This window comes from Amyelois transitella, chromosome 31 (assembly GCF_032362555.1).
Source record: "Amyelois transitella isolate CPQ chromosome 31, ilAmyTran1.1, whole genome shotgun sequence".
NCBI classification, from domain to species: domain Eukaryota; kingdom Metazoa; phylum Arthropoda; class Insecta; order Lepidoptera; family Pyralidae; genus Amyelois; species Amyelois transitella.
Genome location: NC_083534.1, coordinates 2,844,479 through 2,859,692, shown reverse-complemented (window position 1 = coordinate 2,859,692; position 15,214 = coordinate 2,844,479). Strand labels below are relative to the sequence as shown.

At 37.4% G+C, this 15,214-nt stretch overlaps 1 protein-coding gene across 2 annotated transcripts in view; it reads right to left on the bottom strand.

The window, feature by feature from the left end:
* The window catches only part of LOC106130062 (LIM domain-binding protein 2), a 38,596-nt gene that overhangs the window by 21,487 nt on the left and 1,895 nt on the right, over positions 1-15,214 (bottom strand). For both annotated transcript variants that reach the window (XM_060953242.1, XM_060953241.1), the window contains exon 2: positions 10,871-11,274. In XM_060953242.1, coding sequence (XP_060809225.1) covers positions 10,871-11,274 — 404 coding nt within the window. The remainder of the gene's footprint in view (positions 1-10,870; positions 11,275-15,214) is intronic.

Genomic DNA, 15,214 nt, shown 5'->3' with positions numbered 1-15,214 from the left:
CGCTGCATTTGATTAAGCATGATTCTCTCGAACACCTTGCTCAAAATTGGTAAAATTGAGATTGGTCTATAATTACCAGGATCTGATTTTTCACCTTTCTTGAATAATGGAATTAGTTTACTATACTTCATTAAATTTGGAAATATCCCTTGGTCAACACAATTATTGAATATATATGCTAAGTCCCCAGCTATAATATTTATAATATGACATATCACAACAGCCGACATACCCCAATAATCCTCAGACTTTTTCAGATTAAGTTCTTTAAAGGTATTAATAATGTCAGTAGGGTCAATATTTAAGAATTTGAATTTGGAACTGCAAATGCTGACATTATTTTTAAGTAGTATTTCAGCTTCATTAGGGCATGAGTCAATATTTGAAGTTAATTCCAACGGTATATTTGTAAAAAAATGTTCAAATAAATTTACTATTTCTGTTGTAGAGGTAATTTTCCTATCATTAAATTTAATTTCATTAATATTTTCTTTAAAATTACTTCTACCAGTTTCCTTGTTTATAACACTCCAGGTTTCCTTTGTTTTGTTAGGAGCATTACTTATTTTGTTTTTAATGAACAAAGATTTTGCATGTAGACATACTTTTTTGAAAATTTTTGAATAATTCCTAACATGGTCTACGAAGCCGCTTTCAAATCGATACTGTTTTTGGGCATATAAATCGTACAAAGTCTTTCTACTTTTGTAGATGCCAACAGTAGCCCATTCATTGAATTTAAAGTTATTATTGCATTTCCGTTTCTTTTGTATAAATGTTTTAGAGTACGCGTCTGAAATGGTAGTAAATAACTTATTATAATGACCATTAGGATCGCTGCCCGTGTAAGTTACTGCGCAAATTTTATTTTCTAAAGAACTTGTAAATTTATTGATTTTATGGGTTGTGATAGGTCTGCACATAATTAATCCATCACATGTACTACGCGTAGTGGAAAACGTAACTAATTGACCGCAGTGATCAGAGGGTAATTTACTAAATACATTTTTATTATTTGGTTTTTGTTCACTAAAAACATTATCAATACATTTAGCAGATGTGGCAGTGAAGCGGGTTGGTTCCAAGAAGGCATTATCTAAGTTAAAACATTTAAATAGGTTAAGAAACTGTATTGTCACTGTGGAGCTAACTAATATGTCAATGTTAAAATCACCGCAAACAATTACTTTCTTATTACTTTTTGTAGCTACTATTAGAACTTCCTCCATTACATTCAGGAAATCCATAATACTACTGTTGGGTGGACTATAAATACAAATAACAATGTGTTCCTCAAGCTCGGCACAAGATACCTCAACACAGCGCTCAAGAGAAAGTCTGACTATGTCATGGCGCTCCTTACAGCGATGACCATTTTTAACATATATTACAGAACCGCCTCTGATTGCAGACCCTCTCCTGAAGCAGCTCACCGCATTAAAATTGTTAAGACTGGGCATCAGCTCACCCTCCAAGATCCAATGCTCAGTCAAACACACCATATTAACATCCATTTTTTCATTAAATAGATCAATAATAAGTTCTTTGCCAGGAAGGCCCTGTATATTTTGGTGTACAATTTTTAATTCATTTGTCCTTCCTTTTGTCCTGTGGTTTAGTTTAAACCACATGAAGCGTCCACAGAATCATCATTACAACAATTTGATGATTCTGTAGATTTTGTCAGATTTTGTAAACAATGTAGTTTACCACAATGTAAACTCGTCCATTCTTTTATGTTGTTTGCTATCAAAGTAGCAATTCTTTTTTTATAAAGTCTAGAAAGATAAATATTATCTTTAGTCAAAAAACAATTTTTTATGAACAAATTTGTATCAAAAAATACAAACTTGTCATGACGACATGACATATTATGAACAATATTGTTCATCAAATGAATAAATTTATTCTTCTTTGGCGTCTGACAACTTAAATAGGGAAAAGCACAAAAAATTATTTTACCTACATTTAAATTATTCAGAGTACCTAGACCCTGAATAAGGTCTTGTTTACTAATATTTAAACTGTTTCCAACCATTATAACAATTGTAGATGTGTTGCTCAATTGTGTGTTTTTTATACAATTAATAATTTGTGAGTAGTTGGAATTGGGTAGACAATAATTTATTATATTTGATAAATTCTCACTAAACAGTTTACCCATGTTGCGTCCTATGCTGTCTGAAAAAATGACTGTGTTCTGGGGGCTACACATATCAACACCGACACTCTCCGGCATACTATCAGACAAGCCCCCAAGACATGGGGAGGGAACTACGGTACTACTGATACTTGACCCGTTAAATATTCCACAGGTACATAAGTCTCCTGCGGATTTGATCATTTCCTCAATGTAATTAGCATCTTTAATTAATGATTCTGTAGCCATGACATGATCGGAGATTTGTCTGAGAGATTCAGTATTTTTTTCCAAAAGATTGGATACATTTTCCTCAAGCTGTGAGATTTGTTCCGTTAAGGTCTTGGTGTCAACACTATATAACTCCTGACTTTCCAGCAATTTACTTTCAGTTAATTCCAAACAAGAACACATATTTGAATATATTTTGATCCCAGATTTTATTATATGGGACTTTTTCTTATTAATGTTCATTTGGATTTTATTCTTTTTAATAATTTTGTTTAATTTTCTGATTTTTCTGCATTTGTTGTGACTTAACCGAATAGCTGTAGATTGTTTATTAATTTCACATAGTGAGGTCTCACTTGTGAGATCAATCACTGAGTCTAAGAGAGGAGCGGAGGTAACTGAAATTATCTGGTCAAACATATTATTGACCTCTAAGGACTGCCTTGATTGTTCATAATGCTCTATTCGTCTTCGTGCCTCTCCTAGCTCTTTTTCTAATTTAATATTATGTCTAAGGACATCTTCATAAGTATCACTACATTGCTGGAAATATCCTAACTCTAACTTAAGCTGGTTTAACTGCTCAACTAAGTCATCACATTGTAATCTACTTTCTGTTAAACTTAAATTTAATTTTGTGTTACGATCAAGTAAACATTGAAATTCCTGTTCGTTCTGTTCCCTTTCCAAAAGTAATCTTTCCTTTTCTTCTCTCTCCGTTTTGAGGTTGAGAAGTGCTGTCTTCAGCTTGAGTTCAACTTGACGAACAGTTACAGCACGGCTTGAGGTAGACATATTTAACAAATATGGGACTTATGTACAATACAGGGAACAGGACGAATATAGTTTTTGATTTAAAAGTGCTTGTTAAGTTTATAAACCAACTTACCTAACCTTTCAAGATCTACCTACTTAATAAATATTAATTATTAATTATGGCTACCGTCTGGATGTGTGGCAACAGAAGAGTCTATAAAGTATACCTGATGGTGTACACTACGATAAACAATAGGATTAACTACAAAAACAGGCGAACTAACCTTTGTTTACGTTATAAACCGGCAACTACTTGACTACAACTTTCACCACAAATTACCCATACAAAACTATATATTTCTTAACGAAAAAACACTATAACACATTTATTATAATATTTTCTTATTTAACATTTAAATTATAGTAAGTTTTAGTGCTTTTAAACATTTATTTCATTAAATTTATTGCGGAGCTATAAAAATGACAAGTGAGCTCCAGTGTTGCCAGAGGCCAAAAAAGAGCTAGCAACCTGTCACAACTTCAACCGGACAGCTGAACGTGTCCTATCAGTCTTTTCAAGGCTTTGTATTCCCCGCGAGGGATATAGATGTGATTATATGTATGTACTAGCTGTGCCTGCGACTTCATCCGCGTGGAATAGTTATTTTGGACATCATTGAAACCCTCAAGGATGAATAACTTCCCCAGTTTTTTTCACATTTTCCATCATTTCTTCGCTCCAAATAGTTGCAGCGTGACGTTATACCTATAGCCTAAAGCCTCCTCTTCCTCGATAAATGGTCTATTCAACACAAAAATAATTTTTCAATTCGAACCAATACTTCCTGAGATTAGCGCGTTCAAACCAAAAAACAAACAAACTCTTCGGCTTTATAATGTTAGTATAGATACATACATACATATCATCACGTCTATATCCCTTACGGGGTAGACAGAGCCAACAGTCTTGAAAGACTAAATGGCCACGATCAGCTATTTGGCTTAATGATAGAATTGAGATTAAACTAGTGACAGGTTGCTGGCCCATCGCCTAAATAATAATCCCAAGTTTGTAAGCCTATCTCTTAGTCGCCTTTTACGACATCCATTGGAAACAGATGGAGTGGTCCTATTCTTTTTTGTATTGGTGCCGGGAACCACACGGCATAGGTTAGTATAGATGATGCTTACTAAAATGAATAGACCACGTGACCCGAACGCCACGCTCGGCTAGACGTTATTATGATGGAATTCAGATTCTACAAGTGACAGGTTGCTAGCCCATCACCTTAATGAGAATCCCATGAGTTGATGAGTCTTGCCCTTTTTTTTCTTTTACTGAATCCATACTAATATTATAAACATGTAAGTGTGTGTATGTGTGTTCTGTTTTTACGTCAAAACCACTGATTTCCATGAAATACTCGTATTGCCCACATGTAATGTTGAATACGAGAATTTATGAATGGAATTCATTTCTGATTTTTTTGTATAATTACTTGCGGTGCAATTAAGAGTATTGTATGAAGTAGTAGTGATTGTGTGCCGTGTGGATCCCGGCAACAATATAAAAAAGAATTGGACCACTCAATATCTTTCCCATGGACGTCGTAAAAGGCGACTAAGGGATATGCTTATAAACTTGAGATTCTTCTTATAGGGCCGATGTGCTAGCAACCTGTCAATATTTGAATCTCAATTCTATTATTATGCCTAACAGCTGAACGTGGCCTTTAAGTCTTTTCAAGACTGCTCTGTCTACCCCGCAAGGGATATAGGCGTGATTATACGAATGAACGAATGTATGTAGACAAAAGACGGCTCAGCATTCTGTGTAAATTAATGAATTGAGTTCGTATACTTAATTTGTTCATTAACTTTTACCTGTCGTTATATGAATCTCAATGCGAAACAGCTGACAGTGGCCTATCAGTCTCTAAAGACTCTTGGCTCTGCCTACCCCGCAAGGGATATAGACGTGATTATATGTGTTGTGAACTATTTTTATAACAACCTTTTTTGAATACCTACCTAATGTTTTCTTTTATTTTTTTTCTGTCCCTAACGTCAAATAAAATTACCAATTCAACTGTTCACGAGTTATATCATTTTTCATAATAATAACAAATTTTATTTTATCTAATTATACAGTCCACTTTTTCACAAATTTTTTTTACTTAAGAATATTTTATCTTTATATACCTACATGAAATTTAAATAAACATTAATTAATTTCAACTGGCTATACCTACACGGTGTTTCAGGTAAACACGGGTGAGTGACTCCTGTAAAAATAAAATAAAAAATATTTTTCTGAACTCTGCATTTTTGCCGGCGATTGAGTGGGTGGTAGTAGGGTTGGCATTATATAGTTGAGCTATTTAATCTTGATACTTAATTATAAAAAAAGAATTAAACGTTGAAAATAGAAGAATAGATTTAAGACATGAAAGTACAGGTTTGTGGTATGCGTGAAATGAAAATGAATCTTCGTAACTTCCTCTTTCATCCTAGCTTTAGATTTAAGATATATCTTTGTTAGTTGACGTCACTGATTTAAAATAAGTGATATCTACATATTTTTCTAATACAAAAAAAAACAAAAACCTTCCTTTGCAGTACAGTAAAAAAGAAGAATCTGAATGTGAGTGATAGCGGAGCGGTTTCATCTTTGTTATTTAAAAGATTATTATAAAAGATTTTAAACGTTGCATTCAAAATTTAATGAAAGGAAAATGCCAAACAAACTAGCTACCGACGGTTCCACTCGTATGAAAAGAACCCTATAACTCCTTACATACCTATGCAAAATTTCATCAAGATCGGTTCAGTGCGTTAGCTGTGAAGAGGAAGGACAAACGAACAAACTCACCTTCGCATTTGTCATGTCCTAGATTCGGACGAAGAAAATTAACTTAACACGACATAATTGAAAAAAAAAAAAAAAAACGGTCCACAAAATGCCGATCGGCGACCGTCGTATTAGGAGCGCAGCGCTCCGAGGGGGGGTGACATCCACCCTCGCACGTGCTCTCGCCCCGATACCGATACCTAAATATAGGTTACGGTCTGACACTATCGGCTTAACAAACTTAGGTATAAGAATTATAATATGTATGCCTGATGACCTAGTAAGCAATGGTGCTACGAAAAACAAGCTGGTTTTTTTCAATCAAATCTGAATGATAGAGGCCGCAGGAGCGAAGGAATTAACAACATTATTGTTGTTAATTCCTTCGCTCCTGCGGCCATTCATTTCATTGTGGAAAAATATGTAATACGTATATTTAATTGAAAACCCATACGTCGGAATACTAATATATACTAATATATAATAAATAGCTGTCCCCGCAAACGTTGTTCTGCCATATAAATAATTTTCAAGTGATTCCTAGTTAAGAAATAAATGTTACGGGTGGACAACCCTTATCACTAAGGGGTGTGAAAAATAGATGTTGACCGATTTCAAACCTACTCAATATGCCTACAAAATTTCATGAGAATCGGTCAAGCCGTTTCGGAGGAGTACGGGAACGAACATTGTGACACGAGAATTTTATATATAAGATTTAATTTAATGCGCTGTATTATTTATATTCATTAAACAACCACACATATGAAGGAGAATTTACAATCTTGAACCTGAGATACTGACTGGCGCACGTCTTTTCGCCGGAATTGAGCTAAAGCAAGCATACTAAACAAAAATAAATATAAAATGTAAAAAAACGAAGTATTGGAATTAATTTTGGTTAGTCCTGGTATAAAGGTGTTAGTAAGTGTATGGTGGTATAAAAGCACATGTTAACCTTACGAGGTAGACATAGTAACTCGATGGGCAGGTTTCAGCTATCGAAAGCTTGGTTGCTACTTAAAAGAAGGTTCCCAAATGTAAGTCTGTACCTTGATAAATTTAAAATTCTCATCATAATAATATTGTTGACTATATTACATGAATAATTAGTAAAACTTGTATAAGATGCATGCAAGAAATAAGTTACCCTGATCTTCAGACACAATCAGAGTCCAGTAAGGTAGAAAACATTTTTTTTAATATATAATTAGTAAGAATATTATCAGAACTTCCAAATGATATTTCCGTTAAATTAAAAATTACTTAAAAAGTAAATATAAAAAGAAAACAAATTTAAGTACCAAGTATCAAATCTTTTGGTTCTCAATTAACGAAACTATATTATTATTTCGCCTTAACTCCCATACCTATTGTAAACTTTGGTCAATAAAAATGAAAAAAAAAAAAAAGAAATCACAAACGCGACCGTAGCCCAAGCAAGAGTTACCAACGTAACGAGAAAATAAAGAAAAACCGTCAAAATTTCACTCGAATTTCGAATGATTCTGATCGGGGAGCGCAGCAGACGACACTCGAGCAAGCGAGTGGCGTCTCACTTCATATAGTCTTTGCTTATGTATACGACAACCGGTTAAACTTGAGCTCTGTAACGTCACCCGGGGCGCTAGATGGCGGTGGTTCGAGTATGGCCCGCGGGGGACGCGCGGTGTCACCAGATACTGGGCGAAGCGGTACCGACAAATACATAGACGGTGCAAGTATACGTATAGATGAGTACTCGGGGTGGGCGAGTAGCGTTAGAAGAAAAGGGTAACATTAGAAAATGTTTAGATTTTAATATTTTTTTTGGTCTTCAGAGTTTGAAACTAGATTACCTACTTTTTTGGATTAAATTCTAGAGGTTCTTTGAATTTGTGGTGTCGTGATCTTGTATGCAACTTTAACTGTCGATTAATATTTGTTGTTAGTTTTGGAAAAATGTTACGATAATGCTAACATGTTTTATAAACAAAACGTAAAAAAAAGTTAAAAAGAAAATGACTTGTCAAAATGTCAATAAACCTTTGGTGTCTTGATCGGTTTAGTAAAGTATTTTTTAAAGACACATAGAACCAAAGAATACCTTTGTGTCCTTCAGGTAATATTTGCTAATGTCCGGGGATTCGCTTCCGTGCCAATTTTCAGAATTAAATGCGACTTATTTTACACCTGAATGTCTGTCGAAATTTTATCTAAACCGAAAATTGCTCCATGAGAAAAGGTAAAAAAGATAAGATACAATTTAAATACAACCCGTATATCGGTCAACCACTACAGTGTTCCGAAACACTACTTACTTATTACCGTGTGGTTCCCGGCACCAGTACAAAAAAGACTAGGACCACTCCATCTCTTTCCCATGGATGTCGTAAAAGACGACTTAGCGAAAGTATTACAAACTTGGGATTCTTCTTTTAGGCGATGCGCTAGCAACCTGTCACTATTTGAATCTCAATTCGATCATTAAGCTGCTGGCCTATCAGTCTTTTCAAGACTTCAGATTATTTCAGATTATATGTATTTATATGTACTTACTAATAGATCACAAAAAAAAATATTAATTAATTTATGAAACCGTGTGTGCTATCGCTACTCGACACAAAATATATACGTACCGTTCACCTACATTTATTTGTACACTCACACAAACTCAGTTTTATTACTCTCACACCGACAGGCTTACCTTCACTCACACAGCTCAACTCTCGGAGGATAATTTACCGATTTTTACCGTCATGACATGACGACTCGAATATTATGGTATACCTGTCATTATATGACGATACACAAAAAAAAATATGTTAGATTTCGCCCGGGCTTTAGTGGGATTTACCAAAATTTCCAACTTAGCAGATACATACATAGATAATATACATATTATTACGTCTATATCCGTTGCGGGGCAGACATGGACAACAATCTGGAAAACACTGACTGGCCACGTTCAGCTGGTTGGCACAATGTTAGAATTAAGATTCAAATAGTGCCAGGTTGCTAGCCTGCCGCCTAAAAGAAGAATACTTACAAAGCTTATATGCCTATCCCTTAGTCGCCTTTTACGACATCCATGGGAAAGATAATGAGTGGTCCTATACTAAATTTCCAGGAAACACACGGCTAAAGACATTTTAAATTATTTGTCAACACTTTTATTGTTCACGAGAAAAAGTGAAACAAATCAGCGCACACATTAGCTCGCAGACAAGGCACGTGTTATCAATTCTAATCCGGTCCTTACCTGCTCGATTGAGCAACTGTCTTGTCCGCAAACGAAAAAAAAAGGTTAAAAAAAACAGGTCTCATTGTCAGATGTGATTGTGGAGAACCGGTTTCGCGGGCCGAGGCAGGAAGAGTCGGGCGCGCTCGCTAGTCAACGTCTATTTTTAGATTGTAATAATATTTTTTCAAACTATAACTATGTATATTATACTAGCCGTTGCCCGCGACTCCGTCCGCGATGAATCTACAATATTATTTTAAGTTATTATGTTAATCTGCTAAGCTATATATATTACTGAAAAGTTTCATAAAAAAGCGGTAAAGTAGTTTTTGCGTACGAGAGTAACAAACACATCCCACAACAAACTTTCGCATTTGTAACATTAGTACGATTATAAATTTGGAATTACTCTAAGGCGTTGGGCTATCAATAGCAATTTGACACTATAATGTCATCACTGAAACCATCAAAATTAAACCTGTTCTCGAGTTTTTACGAGCCTGCAAGCTCTGCCTACCCCGTCAGGGGTATTTTTATGATAGCAACGAGATGGTCGCACGATCTAGTGGGCGGTATCCAGAGAAAATTGGAAGATTGTTCATTTCGAAAGAGATGTATGGCATACAAAAGGTGAGGGCCTTGCCTGACCATAGTATAGAATAGATAATTTAAGAAAAATAAATGCCTCTAGGTGTTTGGTTCTTTTGTACAAATTAAAAAGACATACATACATAAAAACATGCCTATTTTCCCGGAGGGGTAGGCAGAGACTACATCTTTCCACTTGCCACGATCGTCTTTATGATCGATCGTGTATGCAGATTCTTTCGCTTGGCGGTTTTGGGTAGCTCGGCGGTTTTGGGTAATCCTGACCTGATCCTTTGCCAGGACGTTCTTAATTTGATCAAGATAAATTCGTCTAGGCCTTCCCACTCCGACCTTTCCGTCCACGCTCTCCTTGTAACTTATAACCTACTAATGCTCTCATTACAAAATCGGTCTCCTAGCCTCACCACTTATTATACCACCTACCCCGATCATGGTTACACATAGAGTTGCCTGAATGTGCAGGTTTCCTCACGATGTTTTTCCTCTTAGTAATAGCATCGGTTAGTTTCCAAACTAAGGTATTTACGTAACTTCGGAAATACTAATTAAATAGTGTTGGGAGTACTTGGCCAACGTGGGATTTGAACCTGTGCCTTTTATGTGCATTACGCATTTTAACCGGGCACCGTACCTTTTCGAACACCGACGCTCTTTAGTTACTAAAATCTCAGCTACTAGTTACTGTCTTATTCTCATTCTACAGACAGAGACAACAGTCTTGAAAAGACTGAGTCTCTTCTGATCTATCATATAGCGGTAGGTCCATTTAATTATATGTTTACTTCGAAATGTGTCCATTGTCCATCAGGGCATTAGATACACCGATTTGAAACGTCACAGGCCAACCTCTCTGACTCAATACTGAATTAGCCGCCTAGCAATATTTTTAATTAAAATGTCGTGCCTTTGACCTTGGGGCAAAGATGGTAAGTAAGGTCTTAGAGGGGGTACGGCTGCACGCATGCACAAATAGTGCCTTTTGACTTTTGACCTTAAGTTTTAAATAGGACATGTTACCAAAAACTGCATGTATTTCTTGTGAACTGGTAGATAACCTTACCTGTCAACAGGGGGTGGCAACGGCGCCATCATGTGTGGATGCGGCGGCATAGGCGGATGTGGCGGGTGGGGGTGGAACGGAGACCCTGGCGGCGCGAAGCCGGGCCCTGGGAAGTGGCCCTGCTGGGGCGGCGGCGGGCCGGGGGGGAAGCCGCCGCCCGACCCGGGGCGCGCGGAGGGGCTCCCGAACGGGCCTGGGGCCGCGTACGGCGGGCCGGCGAAACCGGGGCCGGGGCCCGGCGTGGACGGCGCGGGCGATGCCGCGAACGCGGGCCCCGCCGGGGATCCCGCGGGGGGCGCGAAGGAGGGGAAGGGTGCGTCGCTGTTGCCGCTCTTCCATGCCGCCGGCACCCCGCCCGCGCCCTCGTCCAGGGCCGGCACGCGCCGTTGCAGCCCCACCGACATCTGCAAGGAAATTGTGGGTTAGACAAGTCTGTTTTTCGAGAATCGAAAGATTACGACGTTTGTGCCCTGATGGGACCACTCCCTCTCTGTCTCATGGATGTTGTGAAAGGAATAGACACATTCAACAAGTTGTCTATTCCATCAGCTTGTACCATGATCCAATATGACTAAGGTTCCCTGCAAAGGTCGCGTGTAAAAACCTGACTTTCCTAATCTAGGATCATGGTCAGATGGCGCACCCCGGGCTAATCCCATAGAGGCCTAGATGAAACCAGTATTAACCCAAGGAGGAAGAAGAAGAATAAAGATCATGAATGGCGTTCGGAAAGATAATTAGCCTAGAATTTGTTAATCTTAAGTTCATGCGGCAATATGTTTGCCAAATTATACCAGTATGATTGGTAGACAGTCAATGAGTATATAAACATAGAAAACTACTATTACATACATACATACATATGGTCACGTCTATATCCCTTGCGGGGTAGACAGAGCCAACAGTCTTGAAAAGACTGAATGGCCACGTTCAGCTATTTGGCTTAATGATAGAACCGAGATTCAAATAGTGACAGGTTGCTAGCCCATCGCCTAAAAGAGGAATAAAGAGGAATCCTAAGTTTATAAGCCTATCCCTTAGTCGCCTTTTACGACATCCATGGGAAAGAAATGGAGTGGTCCTATTCTTTTTTGTAATAGTGCCGGGAACCACACGGCACTACTATTATTTTCCTATTTATAGTATAAGCTGGGATGGGATTCTTGTAATGAGTATTATATAATAATTATTAATTCCACATTCCAACGAAGGTGAAACCACGGCAGAAGCGCTAGGGAGTCAATAAAAAGATACAAAATGCGGACTTATCGCTAAAGTTATCTCTCGCGGTCAACCTTAGGGGCAGAAAACCCGAAACAGGTAGAAATACTGTATCAGTTGTATCATTCGTGCCGTGTGGTTGCCGGCACTTTACAATAGGACCACTGCATATCTCGCCATGAATGTCGTAAAAAGCGACTTAGACAGGCGAATAGACTTGGAGATTCTTGTTGTAGGCGATAGCGATATACTATATTTGAATCTCAACTCCATCACTTAGCCACGCAGCTGAGCGTGGCCTTTCAGTCTTCAAGACTATTGGCCCTGTCTGTCCCGCAAAGAATATGGACGTGATTATATGTTTGTTTGTTTGTAATATCTTTATTGCATAGAAATTAACACAATAACAAGAAAATAGTAAGTACATAGTTATAAAAGAAACAAATCACTTGCAATGGCGGACTTATCCCATGTATGTACTTATCCCATATATGTATATTATATGTATGGTTGTATCTTTCTGAACTTAGGACTACGCAGTAATGTGTATTTAGGTTTATATTTATTTATTGAATAATTACATAAACCTGCGTATTCTGGAACAAATGATAAAGTTATCGAGACGCGATGCTGGCAATTAGACTTGTTGATAAAACATAATCATCCGTGTGCAAAAATGTGGTACATTGACACGGTGACCTTGGTGGCTACGTAGGTCACATAGTAATTCGTCGATGGAAAAATGCCCGACGAAATCTAGGTACAGTCAACGATATAAAAACGAAAACACACAGACGCTAAATAGTATAATATAGCACATGTACAATAACGTATCCATTGCGGGGTAAACAGAGCTAATAGTCTTGCAAAAACTGTTAGGCCACGTTCAGCTGTTTGGCTACGTTCAGCTGTTTGGCTTAATGACAGAATTGAGATCCAAATAGTGACAGGTATTTACAATAGTAATAGTAATTTGAGAAAATAAATATAAGTAGGTAAATAACATTTTTGATTTATGTAGCCAAATATTATTTTAGAGAGAGGTGAAGATGTCATGACTGACTGATTTGATGTATGACTATTAACGCCACGAGGAAGAAGAAATAATCTTTAATGTTTTGTGATAAAATTGATGTATCTTATAATCTATACTAATATTATAAAGCTGAAGAGTTTGTTTGTTTGAAGCGCTAATCTCATGAACTACTGGTTCGAATTGAAAAATTATTTTTGCGTTGAACAGATTATTTATCGAGGAAGTCTTTAGGCTATATAACATCACGATGAAACTATTAGAAGCGAAGAAGTAATAGAAAATGTGAAAAGACGGGGGAAATTATTCATCATTGAGGGCTTCAAGCGTGGAATAGTTATTTTGGGCATCAGCCCACGCGGACGTAGTCGCGGGTACAGCTAGTATATCTTATAACTGCCTTTTTGTTTTTGACTGTACCCTTATTTATTACATAGGTAAAGTTAAATCCCGCTGAAATTTTTCACACCTTTGAATTCTACGGCGTAATTATCAAGACTTGAGGGGGCAGTAGGATATCGCCATTCTCGTGGTGTTATCTCAGCGGCGTCCTACCCCAGATGGGATCGGAATGAAGACAAACCAAGACGCAATAAAAAGTAACAAAGTAATTTAACGAAACGGTTAGGTACCGGAAGGAGCAAAGTTGGATTACAGTTTTTGGTACAGTTTACCGCATATCAAGTTACAATGTACGGGACCTTATGACGATGTAATAGAGGCGAATTTGCAGTGAATTTGGGTAGGTTGATGTGCTGTTGTCTGTGAAGATATGCCGTTCTAAACAAACCCCAAACTGGGCGGCGTGTGCCAATGATTTTCTACGGTGGAGCAATGAGTGCCAGCTGCCAGTCTCTGAGTTTCACATCTTCATAATGCCATCCCGTTAAACGTGGTCTTATTACCACTGGCTCTGCCTACCCCGAAAGAATAACGTCATTATCTGTGTTTGTTATCAACTAGTCCTCATAAATGCGAAAGTTTGTTAGTATGTGAATGTATTTGTTTTACTTCCTTCTTTCTTCTAATAAACCTTCCTCGATTAATGGTCTATTCGACACAAAAATAATTATTTAATTCGTACCGGTAGTTACTGAGATTAGCGCTTTCAAACAAACAAACTCTTCAGCTTTATAATATTAGTATAGGATAAATAAATATAACAGGACAAATTAAATAGATTGAGTTAGCCTCAAAGTAAGTTCGAGACTTGTGTTACGAGATAACTAACTCAATGATACTTTATTTTATTATAAATAAATATCCAAGACCTAGGCCAATCAGAGGAAGTTTGTTTATCATCATGCCCTGGTCGGGATTCGAACTCTGGACCTTCTGTGTCACAGGCAAGGACACTACCGCTGCGCCACAGAGGCCGTCAAAATACACATATGTATGTATTGGTGTGGATTACGAAACAGAACATGAGATAATTCTCACGCGGGTGGAGTCGCGGTCAAAAGCTAGTCTGATAAAAAAAACAGGTGCACCACACGAAGTACGCGACGCATGCTCTCAACGTTGGCATGGTACCAAGACATGATAAATACGAATGATGCTAACATTTCAATACAATCGTACCTTCCACTTGTGAATCTATACCAGTCGTTCGCCGCGAAAGACCTCGCTTTTTATTTTTACAAAATATTGTAATCATTTAAAAATTATAATAAACTAGAGTCCGCCCGCGATTCGTCCGCGTGGAAACCCTATCATAATGTAACAATCAATCTAGCGGGAACTCCGGGATGAAAAGTATAGCCTATGTATTACTCTAGGTCTTCAGCAACCTACATATCAAATTTCATCGTAATCGGTTCAGTAGTATTTGCGTGAAAGTGTTACAATCATCCACACATACATACAACCTTTTTTATTAATAGGCAGTTGGATTAGTAGGATGAATATAAACTTGGCTAGGCTTATAAACTTGGGATTCTTCTTGTAGGCGATGGGCAAGCAATCTGTCACCTTTCAGTCTTTTCAAAATTGTGGGCTCTATGTGACTATATGAATGAGATTTTATAAGTTTTTAGCCTTACCCAAGGCTCTTCAGGGAAATTCAGTGCATTTCCATTATAATCTCTTTT